This window comes from Perognathus longimembris, chromosome 13, assembly GCF_023159225.1.
Source record: "Perognathus longimembris pacificus isolate PPM17 chromosome 13, ASM2315922v1, whole genome shotgun sequence".
NCBI classification, from domain to species: domain Eukaryota; kingdom Metazoa; phylum Chordata; class Mammalia; order Rodentia; family Heteromyidae; genus Perognathus; species Perognathus longimembris.
The window spans coordinates 17,065,547-17,079,980 of record NC_063173.1 but is presented as its reverse complement, the minus strand read 5'-3'; the positions used below and the strand labels follow the sequence as shown (position 1 = coordinate 17,079,980).

The following is a 14,434-nucleotide window of genomic DNA, read 5'->3' as shown; positions in this document are numbered from 1 at the left end:
AAGGAAGCCCAGGGTAATGAGGGCTGAGGGAGGAGGGGGAGCAGGACATAGAGCAGTAGCAGACACCCAGATCACTCAGGGAATAGGCAGTGAGGACTGGACTCCCCTTGGAGAAAAGAAGCCAGTGGAGGAGCAACAGGGTTCTGACTTAGGTTGGGAAAAGAACAACTGGCTACTATGTGGAAAATAGAGGTACATCTATTTGAAAAATATCTTAACCTAATTTAAATATGTTCGTGTATTATGTTTAGTTACTTCTTAGTGTTGTGTGATATATGTGATATATCACAGATGGCATCAGGCTAACAGGGGAGATCTACCTGCCTGCCTGCTCTCCTGCCCTCCTTCCTTCCTTCTCTCTCTCTCTCTTTCTGCCTGCCTTTCTTTCTCTTGTTCTCTTTCCCTTTTCTCTTTCTCTCATTTTTTCTCCCTCCTTCTTTCTTTCTCTCTCCTTCCTGCCTTTCTTTTTCTTTCTTTCCTTTTTTCTCTCTTCTTTTTCTAGCCTTTCTCTTTCTCCTCTCTGTCTCTGTCTGTCTTTCTTTCTGTGTGTCTCTGTGTGTCTCTCTGTCTCTGTCTCTGTCTCTGTCTCTCTCTCGTCTGTTGTGAGCCTTGAGCTCAGGACCTGGACACTGTCCCTGAGCTTTTTCACTCAAGGCTAGCACCCTACCACTTTGAGTCACAGCTCTATGTCTGGCTTTTTGGTGTTTTATTGGAGATAAGAGACTCACAGACTTTCCTATCCAGGCTGCCTTTGAACTGTGATTCTCAGATCTCAGCCTACTGAGTAGTTAGGGTTACAGGCATGAGCCATTGGCCTGTCCCACTCTGTGGTTTTTGAGGGCTTACTCCCCCTTTTTTGTGGTGCTGGAGATCAAACCAAGAGCTTTGCACATACTGAATAAGTGCTCTACCACTGAGTTACGTTGTATATCTGTATTTTTAAGACATCTGTCTATGTTAGACTTACCTCTATTACTCAAATTGAAGTTATTCCTTATTTTTCTATTATAAACAGGGTATTTGTGAATATCCTTTTTGTGTACATGCCACTATGTATAAAGGCTAGATTTAAAGAAGTATAATTGTTGGGACAAAGAACATTTCTATGCAAAACATTAAGATACTGCCAAATTATCTTTCAAAAACCAATATCAGTGTGTATTCCCCAACATCATATTTCACTGCTTATTGACCCACATCTTGCTAATATGAATTATTTGTCATTTAGATCCTTGGAAATTTTGTAAAATGGGGAAGCAAAAGTTAAAAAGAAATGATTTCAGCCTGCTTTCTTTTAATTACCAGTAAGACTTAGCATGTTGTCTTAGTTCTGTAGTCATTTGGATTTCTTCTGAAAGTATCCATAGTCTCCATTTTCCCATTGCATTATTTGTCTTTCTAACATCACTAAAAATAAAATGTAGCTGGGTACCCAATAGCACACGCCTGTAATCATAGATACACAGGAGGCTGAGATCTGAGGATTGTGGTGCAAAGCCAGCCCAGGCAGGAAAGTCTATGAGACTCTTATCTCCCCTAAAACTACCAAAAACCCAGAAATGGAGCTATTTTAGGTGGTGGGGTGCTAGCCTTGAGCAAAAGACTCTCCATCTTTTGCTATTCCTCAGCCCTAGACCAGTGCCAAAAAATGAATAAAAATAAAAAAACTAAAGTCCCAGATTACTTTTTGTTCAGATAATTTGTACAAGGAGGTTTCAATTTAACACATCAACTTATGTGTAAGGGCATCTTGCTCTTACCTGTTCCATCATCCCCCCACCTTTCCCATCCCAACCTCTTTCAAGTCTCTCATTTTATGCTTGTCATTATGATGACTGTATTCACCCCCCCTCCTTCCTTCCATTTGTTCGCCCCTTCTCCCATTAGCCCCACTACCCTAGACAAGACATGTTTCACTAGTTTCAAATTTTATAAAAAAATTACTTCTGATCAAACTGAGAACTTTCTTATTGTCATTTGTATATAATACAATCTAATTAATTTGGCATTTGAGAACAGCCTGTTCTTCAAGGGACCTTTGTACCATCTGTGATGGATTTTTTAGCAAGATGGGGGAAAATGCTATTCTATTTTATAAGGAACAATTTCCTTAAACTCCACAGCACTTGGAAATCCTTCATAGCTAAAGCATAATTAGCTATGACATAGATTTCTAGCTATACATTCACAATATCAGGCTAAAGGACAAATTACTTAAGAAATAATGATAGCTCATGCTAGTAATCCCAATACTTAGGAGGTTGATACGTGAGGATTGCAAGTTTGGGGCTAGCCTGGGATACATGGTAAGACCCTGTCTCAAAAAATATAGAGAGATGTATATGCACTTACATATATCCTACTTGATAGCATATCTATTTTTATATTCTTAAAACTTGCTGAGAGTTTTTTTTTTAAATACAAGCCACATAACTGGCAAATTGGTAGAAGTATTTTTAGTGCCTGGGCTAGGAAGTTTAGTTCCATTTTTAACAATAATACCAACTTTGGAAAACAAATCCAACCAGGATTGATCGAACTACCATTCTGTCTCCTCCATGTGCTTCAGAAGAAGCTGTGGGAACATAATGAACAGGGGGGCCTGTGCTTATGAAGTTCTCATTTTAACAGGGAGATGGAAATTTATTATTTTTATTTTTTATTTTTATTATCACACTGAATTACAGGGAGGTGGAGATGGAAATTTAAAAGTAAAAAAAAAAAAAAAGTCAGGGGCTGATGGCTCATCCCGATGATCCTAGCTACTCAGGCTACTGAGATCTGAAGATCACAGTTTGAAGCCACCCTGAGCAGGAAAGTCCAGGAGACTCAGCAAAAAGCCAGAAGTGAAGCTGTGGCTCCAATGCCAGCCTTGAGCAAAAAAGCTAAGAGATAGTGCCCAGGCCTTGAGTTTAAGCCACAGTGCAGGTACACACACACAAAAGTCAAAGAAATAATTTCAAAGGCTTATGTGCTGTGACGATAATAAAGCTGAGAGGGCTGGAAGGGCAGGAGCTGGTGAGTGGGTTGGGTGGGTGAGGAAGAACTGGCTTGGCGAAGCCCTGATGGCGGTGGGAGTTCCATGATGAGAGAGGACAGCAAATGCAGAGGGCGGGAGAGAGGAATGAGCTGGGCACTCTATTCTTGCTCTTCCAAAATTGAGAAAGTAGATGGACTCAAACAGGAGAAAATTTTCTTTTTTAAGGAAATGATGAACTCTTTATTGGCTGTATAGACCAAAACTAGTCCATAAATTCAAATATATATTTATCACACACTGAGTAATAAGCTATCTCTAAGTGTAATACATATTACATAGACTGAGTAGCTCATCCATTTCATTAGGAATCTGTTTATAAGAATGTGTAGAAATATAACAATGAGGGCTGGGAATGTGGCTTGGTAGAGTGCTTGCTTAACATGCATGAAGGCCTGGGTTCAGTTCCTCAGTACCACATAAAGAGAAAAAGCTGGAAGTGGTGCTGTGGCTCAAGTGGTAGAGTGCTAGCCTTGAGCAAAAGAAGCTCAGGGACAGTGTTCAGGACCTGAGTTTGAAACCCAGGACTGACAAAAAGAAAAAAAGGAATATAAAATGAAATTTCCTCTGTATAATTAATGTAGGCTAATAAAAACAATAGAAATTATTTAAAATATGATTTAAGAAGCGGGGCACAGATGACTCATGCCTGAAATTCTAGCTACTTAAGAGCTTGAGGTTGTGGGATCACAGTTTGAGGTCAGCTTTGGCAGAACAATTCAAAAGATCTTATCTCAACAAACAGCTAGGTGAGGTGGCATACACCTGTTATCCTAGCTACAACTGGAAGCCTAAAATAGGCAGATCACAGCTCAGGTGCGTCTAAGCAGGACGGGAGCCCCTATCTTATAAATAACCAATTCAGGGCTAGGAATGTGGCTTAGTGTTAGAGTGCTTGCCTCGCATGCATGAAGCCCCGAGTTCGATTCTTCAGCACCACATACACAGAAAAAGCCAGAAGTAGCACTGTGGCTCAAGAGGTAGAGTGCTAGCCTTGAGCAAAAAGAAGCCAGGGACAGTGCTCAGGCCCTGAGTTTAAGCCTCAGGACTGGCAAAAAACAAAAACGAAAATAACCCATTCAAAAAAGAAATAGAGACATTGCTCAGTGGTCGAGTACCTACCAACAAGTGAGAGGCTTTGAGTTTAAACTAACAACAACATACATAAACCAACAACAACATAATCGAAGGGTTGAGAATATAGCTTAATGCACATTACCTGCTTATCATGTACAAAGAAAGCCCAACACAAACAACAACTAAATAACGAAATAACAAAAGTTGTATGTGGTGGTACAGGTCTATACTTCCAACACAGTTGAGAGGCTGGGGTAGGAGGCTGAGTTTGAGGCCCACCTAGTCTACATAGTGAGATACTCTCTCAGCACTACAGCAAAACGTAATTGAGTAAAATATCGACGTGTATTGAGTACTTCAACACTATCCTAAGTACCTTAGTATTAGTATCTTATTCATTTTTCATACCTTTCACATATGTCTTCCTGCAGATAAAGGAATCTAAGGCATGGGAAAGTAAGCATTCCCAGTGTTACCCAGGAATTAAATGAGAGGCAGAATTTGAATCCAGATCTGACTCAAGAGTCTCATTCTAACTCTCAATTTGAGTATAATCTTACCTCTCCTGTGAGATGTGCATATATTCTCACTTTTCCTGGGGTCTTTCTTATACCCTGCACTCAGATGGAAAGCCCTCCGTGGGCCAGCTCTGGTGGGTACTGAGGAGCCCTGGGTATTGTTTGTCTTTTGTTGTTTTTCTTTATTGTTGTTTTGTTTTTGGTACTGGGGATCAAACCGAGGACGTTGTACTTGCTAGGCAAGCACTTTGCCACTGAGCTACATCCCAGCCCTGCCCTGGGTAAATAAGAACCCATCTCTGAAGTTGTAGGGCAGGTCAGAGATGACTTCCCAAAGGAAACAAGAAAGACCGATGGTGAGGGGAGGGGCTTTTGAGAGTGTCACATAGGGACATTGACACCATGAAGCCCCTAGTGGGAGTGGACAGGAGGCAGTGGGTCAGAGAAACATGGAGGAGGCAGATAAGCAGCCTTTAGGTAATGTGGATCAGGGCGTACAATGAAGGGCATGTTGAAGTAAGCTCAGAAGCCTTGGCCTCTGATCCTTCCCCCTGCCTTCCCACCCTGTTTCATATGCAAGAGAAAGGCACTGAGAAAAAGCCAATGGGTTGATTGAATGGTGAGATGAATGTGATCACTGGGGAAGAAATAATCAGAAGAGATTTATAGAAGAAGTAGAAGAAGAAAAAAAAGAGAAAGGCTCTGGAAGCCTGAGAAAAATGAAATCTCAAATACAGAAAGAGAGCTGAAGATGGAGTCAAAGAAATGGAGAGGAGTGCAGGGAATCGAGTCAGGAAGTGAAGGCAGCCAAAAACCATGGAAGAAAGGTAAATCCCATGGCAGGCTGTGAAGAGCTGAGACAGGAGGAACCTGAAGCAGGGGGACTAATGGAAAGTTCTAGAAATAATACAAATAAGAGAAGGTGAGGAGCTCGGGGACATGTGCCATGGGGATGAGGAATGGGAGTGGGGGGCGAGCATAGGAAGGACACACAACTAAGGATGCTAGAGCTGAGCCATGGAGCAGGGAGGAAACCAGAGATTGTTACCTGGAGCTAGCTAGGGTAACAGGCGCTCTTTATAAAGAATGAAGTCAGAAATAGCCGGACACTGGTGGTTCAAGCTTGTAATCTGAGCTACTCCAGAGGCTGTGATTGCAGTTTGTTTTTTTTTTTTTTTTGGCCAGTCCTGGGCCTTGGACTCAGGGCCTGAGCACTGTCCCTGGCTTCTTCCCGCTCAAGGCTAGCACTCTGCCACTTGAGCCACAGCGCCGCTTCTGGCCGTTTTCTGTATATGTGGTGCTGGGGAATCGAACCTAGGGCCTCGTGTATCCGAGGCAGGCACTCTTGCCACTAGGCTATATCCCCAGCCCGTGTGATTGCAGTTTGAAGCTAGTCTGGGCAGAAAAATCCGTAAGATTTTTATCTCCAATAACCAGCAAAATGTCAGAAGTAGATGTATGGCTCAAGTGGTAGAACACTAGCGTTGAGCACAGAAGCCATGTGAGAGAGTTCAAGGTTCTAAGTTAAAACCTTAAGCACACACACACATACACACACATGCATGTGCACACACATACACAAAGTACATCTATTATCTCAAGGTAAAAACTCCAAAAGCAATGAGGACTTGAAAAATGATTTTAAACCAATCGTGGTGGTGCATACCTGTAATCCCAGCACTTAGTAGGCTGCAGCAAGAGGATCTCATGTTTGAGATCAGCCAGGTTCTTTCTTATGATGTGCTTTTCCCACGTGCTTATTTACACTGCTGGTGCAACCTTTGGTGGAAGTGTTTTATTCAGGATCATCTCACACACACACACACACACACACACACACACACACCACCACCACCCCCCCAGGATTGTAGGATGCCAGACCTTCTCTGTGCTTGGAGATCTTTCATCCCCACACATGTTCCTTGACTGGTAGAGAAGTAGAACGAGTGACCATATTCTTACCAGTGGGGCTTCGTGCGGCTCCTGTTTAACTAGGCAGAAGTGAATACCTGTAGATGTAAGAATGTATACACACAGATAGCCACCGTCTGAACTCCCGAGTGTACACTGTTCTATCTCAGAGGCCTCCTCCACACAGCAGTGAATTTGGATGACCAACAAGTATCTCAAACTCACTATTTTTGCCTTTGTCCTTCCTCCCAGGGAGACCTCCCCTCTTGTCTTCTCCTTTCAGTACAAGATACCTCTGTTTGCTTCCGCCCAAATCCTGGCATCTTCTTTTTTTTTTTTTTTGCCAGTCCTGGGCCTTGAACTCAGGGCCTGAGCACTGTCCGTGGCTTCTTTTTGCTCAAGGCTAGCACTCTGCCACTTGAGCCACAGCGCCACTTCTGGCCGTTTTCTGTATATGTGGTGCTGGGGAATCAAACCCAGGGCCTCATGTATACAAGGCAAGCACTCTTGCCACTAGGCCATATCCCCAGCCCCCCGGCATCTTTTTTTTTTTTAATTGTAAATATGTTTGTTTATTGGAACTAGGGAAGGGAAGGGGAACATCAAAATGGAGAGACAAAGGGTAAAAGGCGAACCAATGCAACAGCAATACTTTCAAGACAATATACTGACCAAATGCACAAATGGGGGTGGGGGAGGAAGAAATTAGGGGAGGGGGGAAGGTGGAAGAAAAATGAGGGAGGAGGTAACACGTTTGATAAAAAATGTACTCACTGCCTTAGATATGAAACTGTTATCTCTCTGTACTTCACTTTGACAATAAATAAGTACATTAATTAATAATAAAAGCAGGCTCCTATAAGGAGGAAATAGTTGAGCAGAGCCTTGGAACAACAATCAATAGGTATTAGGCATGTGGATTTGCAGTTGGGCATACAAAGCAGACAGAAAGTGTAAAAATCTAGGAAAAAGAAGCGCTTTGAAGTAGCCAGAAAATTGGATATAATTTCTTGTTCTACACATTGGAAGGAAAGAAAGAAGGAAGGAAGGAAGGAAGGAAGGAAGGAAGGAAGGAAGGAAGGAAGGAAGGAAGGAAGGAAGGAAGGGAGAGGAAGAGGGAAAGGAGAAAAGAATAAAGAAGAGATGGAAGGAGGAAAGGAAGGAAGGAGGGGAGGAAGGAGAGATGAGAGAGCAAGAAAGGATATGAAAGATGAGTGAGGGTGGCCTTGAGCATGAAAGCTCGTTGAATGGCTGAGCACCCTGGCATCTTCTTGACAGCTCCTTCACCACGTTTCTCACCTAATCCACCAGCATCTTTTCCTTCTGTGCCTGTCTGTTGTGACAGGCTCTGAAAGTCCTTCCTCTCGTCTGCCCTCGTCCCTTTCCCACAGCAGCTAGGTCCCCTAGAATCACAGATCATATTGCATTGCTCCCTCATTTAGCACCTCTAACACTTGTTTTTTGGGGGGACAGTCCTGTGGCTTGAACTCTGGGCCTGTGTGCTGTGCTCAAAGCTAGCACTCAGTCACTTGAAACCACAGTTCCACTTTGGCTTTTGGGGTAGTTTCATGGAGATTCGAGTCACACACTTTCTTTCCTGGACTGGTTTCAAAGCATGATCCTCAGATCTCCTAAGTTCCAACACTTAACAAGGCCTTTCTTCACTGTAGCTTTCTAGAACCTGCACAAGCTGGCCCTTCCTTGCTTTTTAAAAATGCATTTCGCATCACCTTTTGCCATGTTCCTGTGACACAGACCTGATGTGGGGCTGTTTCCCTCATTCTGTGCTGGTTTCTGACCAGAGGGGCCTTTTGTAGTCACTCTTCTGAACCAACATGCATACAAGCCATCACTTTGTCCCGCTACCCTATTTTCTCTATCACACTACTTTTGGACATTCTACTATGTGTTGGTGTGCTTGCCCATCTTTGGCTCATATTCTCCACAAGAACAATAATAGTGCTTGAATGAAGGAATGAATGAATCTTCACAGGAACAATAGGCAAAATCCCAAGGAACTTGGAGAAGATGAACAGAAGGCCAGAAGGCAAAGCACAAATTTTTAGAGAAATATTGAAATTGAGGGCACAAAGGCCCTTGGTATTTGAGCCCCAGTTAACCCTTTGGCATGAAGACAACATCACTCACATTTGGAAACAGGGCCAGGAAAAGTGTCAAATGGGGCTCCTTTCTCTACCCCAATGATAAGCACGTCTGTGAATAGCAAACCTGAGCACACACCAAAACCCTGGGCAACAATGAAAAAGCAACCTCTCAGTCTAAGGAGATGCTGTCCCCTGTTTTCTGAGGGCACTCATTTAAAGAGGGCTCAGATCAGGATCCTGGGGCCACAGCCGTCCTGGGACTCTGTGTCCTCTGAGCTGACAAAGCAACAGCCACAGGACACCCTGGGAATCCGCAGGGGCCGCTGATGGCTCTCCTTCAGAAGTCAAGGCACAATTCTTAAGATAACAGTGATAATGCTCCAGAGTGACCCCTTTTATTAGGCTCACCATCTTAGCCACAGAGAGACCATAGAGTTTGTCCATAGCCTGGAATACTCAAAGGCCACAGTGCTGAAAAGAGGGCAAGCCTTTAGGTCTCTTTGTCACCATTAATCCTGGTCCCTGCTGGTTTCTCCCTTTTGCATTAGAAAAGCTTTCTTGTATTTTTTTTTAAAGAGAAGGCAAAAACAGCTGTGCAGGATTTGAGAATGGGATTTTAATGGTCACTGCAGATGCACAAAAGCTCCGCTGTGATAGTGAAGCATTCTGGGGGCAATTGCCTCCTTTGTCTGGGGCAGCAGCACAAGCTGGCTGCTCAAGAAGAGAAAAGCAACTGGAACGTGTGATTGAGGCCAGATCCTCCAGAACATTTGCAAAGGACTGTTTTCCAGACATCTCTTCATGATATTCAGAGTTGGTTTTTAGTGTTCAGCTCGTTTTTATCTTGCGAAAGAAACAAATGCATTTTTGGAAAGTGCTTGGCATGAATTATTTCCATAGGTCTTTCTCTCTGGAAGGAAAATGGAGATTGTGACGGACACTATGAGGTGGTTTATGTGAAGCAGGCTTTTCACTGTGGGGGAAAATGAACGGTGCACAGGGCAGTCGGAGGGGCATTTTCAGCCCTTTGATCACTTAAGAAATTGCAGCAGATGTGGGATATTGTGAAGCCTCTCAAAATGGACTCTTGAAAAGGCTTTGCAGGGTTTAAATAGTTCCAAGGAGAAGCAACACCAATCGCAGTCCCAAGCCCTGCGGATCCTTGGGTCTGGGCTTGTCACCAGGGAGGGGAGGCCTCTTCTGCCGGAGGAGCCAAGTGGAGGTCCCCATGATCTGCCTCTGTGTTAGGATTCCTGGGCTTCCTGGAGTCACAGTCACCATATGGAAAGAATTTCCGTTTAGATGAATGAGTATTATGACAGCTTGGCCCATGAGAGCCATAAAGGAGTTGTTATTTTCTTTTAGCGAGTAATTATAGGCACTGGGATGGACAGGTGAAACAGCATGACATGTCATGACTTCTTAGTACATAATTCAGCCTGACTTTTTCACGGGATAGGGGCTGGAAGCAGAATAGAAACCATTATCCACAGGGCTGTATTTAGAGGAAATAATTCTGTCTGCCATAGACCAATATATATCCTCCTCGTTTGAGTATTGTTTCCCACTTTAAATAATTTAATTGGAAAAATTAGAAAATTGTATAAAATGATACATGGATATTATAAAAGAAAATCTAAGGGAAAAGGAAAAGGTGACTGTGGGGCTATGAATAGCATAGTAGTAGATATATAGATAAAAATAGTATGATGAAGCATACTAAAAACTTTAAAAGGAGAGGGAGGAAGTAGGAAAGAGTAACATAGAGGGAATGAATTTGATCAAAGTAATGTATGCATGCATGGAAATATCACAATGAAACCCCTTTGTACAGTTTATGCTAATAGAAAAGTAGAAGACGAAAATCCAAATAATGCAGAAAAGCAATGCAATTTAGACATTAGCTCAGAGAGCTGGCTGAGTGACTTACTTGTAGAAATATTCGAATCATGGCATTTCTTCATTTTGAGCCCCTCAAAACACCTCATTTTCAAAAGACTACAGAGTGAATAGCAAAAACACATTTTTCCCAATGCCCACCCCAACTGAAAACACATTTTTTATTACTGATGATAGACAACTTGGCAGCGTTTCACCTTAAGATTTCATATGCAAATTGCATTTGTAGGATAGCATTAAAAAGGATCTCCCTTATAGACATTGTGAGAGATATGGCAGCCACCTTTATAATGTGGGTTCTTCCCTCTTTTCTTGGCAGCTAATTATGAAAGAGAGTATGTTTGTTCCAGTCAAGTTCTTCTAACCCCAGGGAGAATCCTTGACAAAGCCTTGAATTGTGCTTTAGTCTGCACTTTGCTTACATAACCTTTTCTCCCATTTTAAACTCAAAGCTCTTGATCTTACCATCAGTATGTTTCACAAATCAGCAGTCAGGCCTTGACCAAATTCTTTAACTTCCCTAAATGTCTATTTCTGTAAAATGGAGCTAACAGCATCACCCCCGCTCCTTATGGCTAGGTCAAGGATCAGATGAAATGATGCAGGTAAAGCTTTTGGCACAGTGGCTGCTACATTGTAAGCGCTCAGCAAGTGTCGGCTGTTCTGAGGCCAAAGTCAATACATTTACTTCTTGCTCACACCCTAAAATAAAGTATAAATTCTGTTTTACTAATGACATCGGAAATGCAACCAGAAGCACAGTTTGTTAATGGTCTATTTCTTCTTTCAGGAGACATTTAGACAGATTTGCTCTTTGTAAGAAATTTTATTACAGGGTCTGGGGATATAGCCTAGTGGCAAGAGTGCCTGCCTCAGATACATGAGGCCCTAGGTTCGATTCCCCAGCACCACATATACAGAAAACGGCCAGAAGCGGCGCTGTGGCTCAAGTGGCAGAGTGCTAGCCTTGAGCGGGAAGAAGCCAGGGACAGTGCTCAGGCCCTGAGTCCAAGGCCCAGGACTGGCCAAAAAAAAAAAAAAAAAAGAAATTTTATTACAAATAAGATGTTTTTGTTGTTGCCTTTTTAAGTCAATTTTTTATAATTAATTTATTGTTATTATAAAGATGATATACAGAGGGATTACAATTACACAAGTAATGAGTACATTTCCTTTCCTACAGTGTCTTTTGTTCCCTCTTTTCCCGTCTCTCCCTCCCATCTCCTACAGTTCGCTCCAGTTCTGTACCCTCCCCCTGAAGATAGACACTTGAATACATCATACATAAAAGAAAGAAGACAGAATCATCAAAAAATAAACATTAAAAAAGAGAGATCTCTTGTTTCCATATCTTATTATATATATATAATTTTATATAAATATGGAGACACATGGACAGTGTTACTGTTGCTTTTTGTTCCAGTCTTGGGACTTGAACTCAGGACCTGGGCTCTGTCCCTAAGCTTATTTTTTTGAGCCATAGTTCCGTTTCCTGCTTTTTGGTGGTTAATTGGAATGAAAAGTCTTGTGGACTTTCCTGCTTGGGCTGGCTTTGAAGTGCAATTCTCAGGTCTCAGCCTCCTGAGTAGCTAGGCTTGCAGGCGTGAGCCACCAGCGCCCAGCTCAGTGGCACCTTCACCTGCAGAATAAAATCCAAATACCTTTCATTCAAGAACTTTTGCAGGGCTGGGGATACGGCCTAGTGGCAAGAGTGCTTGCCTCGTATACATGAAGCCCTGGGTTCAGTTCCCCAGCACCACATACACAGAAAATGGCCAGAAGTGGCGCTGTGGCTCAAGTGGCAGAGTGCTAGACTTGAGAAAAAAGAAGCCAGGGACAGTGCTCAGGCCCTGAGTTCAAGCCCCAGGACTGCCAAAAAAAAAAAAAAAAGAACTTTTGCAAACTATTCTCAACCTTCTTTCCTTTCCTTTGCTCTTGTAGGAAGCCTTAGGGGTGCTGCCAGCCAGAACTAATAACAGTCTCTTCTCTGTTTTTCTAGCACTAAGCTTATGTTCAATGAGTGGCTTTCATCTTTATAGTTCTCTGATAGTCCTGTATAATAGGGTGATTCGGGGATTTAAAAACAATCACTTCAACCATTGAACACTTCTGCTACAAAATAATTAGAACCCTATGATCCCTCCCCCAGAGAGCTCGTGGCACGGGGAAAGACATCTGTAAATGCCTTGAGCTGGGGTGATAGCAATCAGGAACCAAGAGACAGTGCGGACTAGACCATATACAGAGGGTTTGCATGGGGAACGTGTGTCCAAACCATCTATTTCCCTTCACACTCAGATTATCCTTCCTCGGCCATTGCCCCTGCACTGACCAGATTGTCCCTCCTTTGGCTAGTCAGTTGCAGGCCTGGGACATACAATGATGGAGCACAAGAACGCTGTATTTTATGTCCAAATGGAACCTTCCATAATGAGGAAGGACAACTCACTTGTGAACCTTGTCCAAGACCAGAAAATCCTGGGGCTCTGAAGATCTCAGAAGCTTGGAATGTTTCTGACTGTGGAGGTAAGGATGCTGTCGCCGCTGCTTACGCTTCTCGTCTGCACTGCTCTTGTTGAAGCTAAGACATGGTGGCAGCTCAGGGACACTGGATGATGCACACTACATCTTGGGCTTCCTACAGATAGCAACCATGCTGGGTTTATCTTTGGTTTTCCAGTGCCTAGATCAGCACCGGACATGCTGGGCTGATGTTCATGCTGTGCAATAAATATAGGATAGAGCAGGGCGCTGGTGGCTCATGCCTGTAATCATAGCTACTCAGGAAGCAGAAATCTCAGAACCACAGTTCGGAGCCCGCCCAGGAAGACAAATCATAATGGATATTTCTCTCCAATTAAGCAGCAAATGGCCAGAAGTAGAGGAGTGGCTCAAATGGTAGAATACCAGCCTTGAGGAGAAAAGCCAAGAGAGAGCATGAGGCCCTGAATTCAACAAGCCTCTGGGCTGGCATGAGAGAGAGAGAGAGAGAGAGAGAGAGAGAGAGAGAGAGAGAGAGAGAGAGAGAGAGAGAGAGAGAGAGAGGAAAAAGGAAGGAAGGAAGGAAGGAAGGAAGGAAGGATATAATAGCAGAGAAGGCTAACGACTTCATGCTTTCTTTGCTTTAAATATGTACAAATTAAACCTGAATGATCTCTCAATCTATAGGGACTCTGAAAACATCAAACAGAGAAAGTAAGTGATTTTTTTTTTCCAGCTTTGGTCTCAAATTCAGAGCTCTTTTATCTAAAACAAATCTATCCTTCTGGTTATTTTGTTTACACTAGTGCCTCCTCTGAAGCGTTTCTAATGATCTCTTCTGCAATGCTAATTTGGAAGCCATTCTGTTGATAATGTGGGCTGTTTCTGTTTACTTATTAAGTGGGTGGAAGCTGGCTTGTCTGGACCCTATGGGCTTCCGTGAAAAGTGTGATCTGCATGGCAGTTCTAGCTGGTGGACACAGCAGCTGGCTCAATTCCTGTACTGCCCCCTGGCTCTCCTTCCAGTGCTTCTCAGCCTCAGCTTTATGACTAAATGACTCCAAATCACTGAATGACTAAAAGGACTCCAAACTCAAGGGAAGGCCCAGTTCTGGCTTAAAAAATCAGTCTCTGGGCTGGGTGGCGGTGACTCACACCTGTAATCCTAGCTACTTTGGAGGCTGAGATCTGAGAATCCCAGTTTGAAGCCAGCCTGGCAATAAAGCCAATGAAACTATATCTCCAATTAATTACCCAAAAAGCTGAAAGTAGAGATGTGGCTCAAGTGGTAGAGTACTAGACTTGAGCAAAAAAAGCCAGAGCTTTTGAGGTCCAGAATTCAAGCCTTAGGACCAGCACACACAAAGAACAACAACAAAAGGCCATAAGCTGGGCACCAGTGGCTC

General features: G+C 43.1%; 1 protein-coding gene across 2 annotated transcripts in view; it reads left to right on the top strand.

Moving 5' to 3' along the window:
• Scube2 (signal peptide, CUB domain and EGF like domain containing 2) overlaps positions 1-14,434 on the top strand; it is a 72,184-nt gene that overhangs the window by 46,611 nt on the left and 11,139 nt on the right. For both annotated transcript variants that reach the window (XM_048360840.1, XM_048360841.1), the window contains one exon: positions 12,903-13,073. In XM_048360840.1, the coding sequence (XP_048216797.1) occupies positions 12,903-13,073 (171 nt within the window). The remainder of the gene's footprint in view (positions 1-12,902; positions 13,074-14,434) is intronic.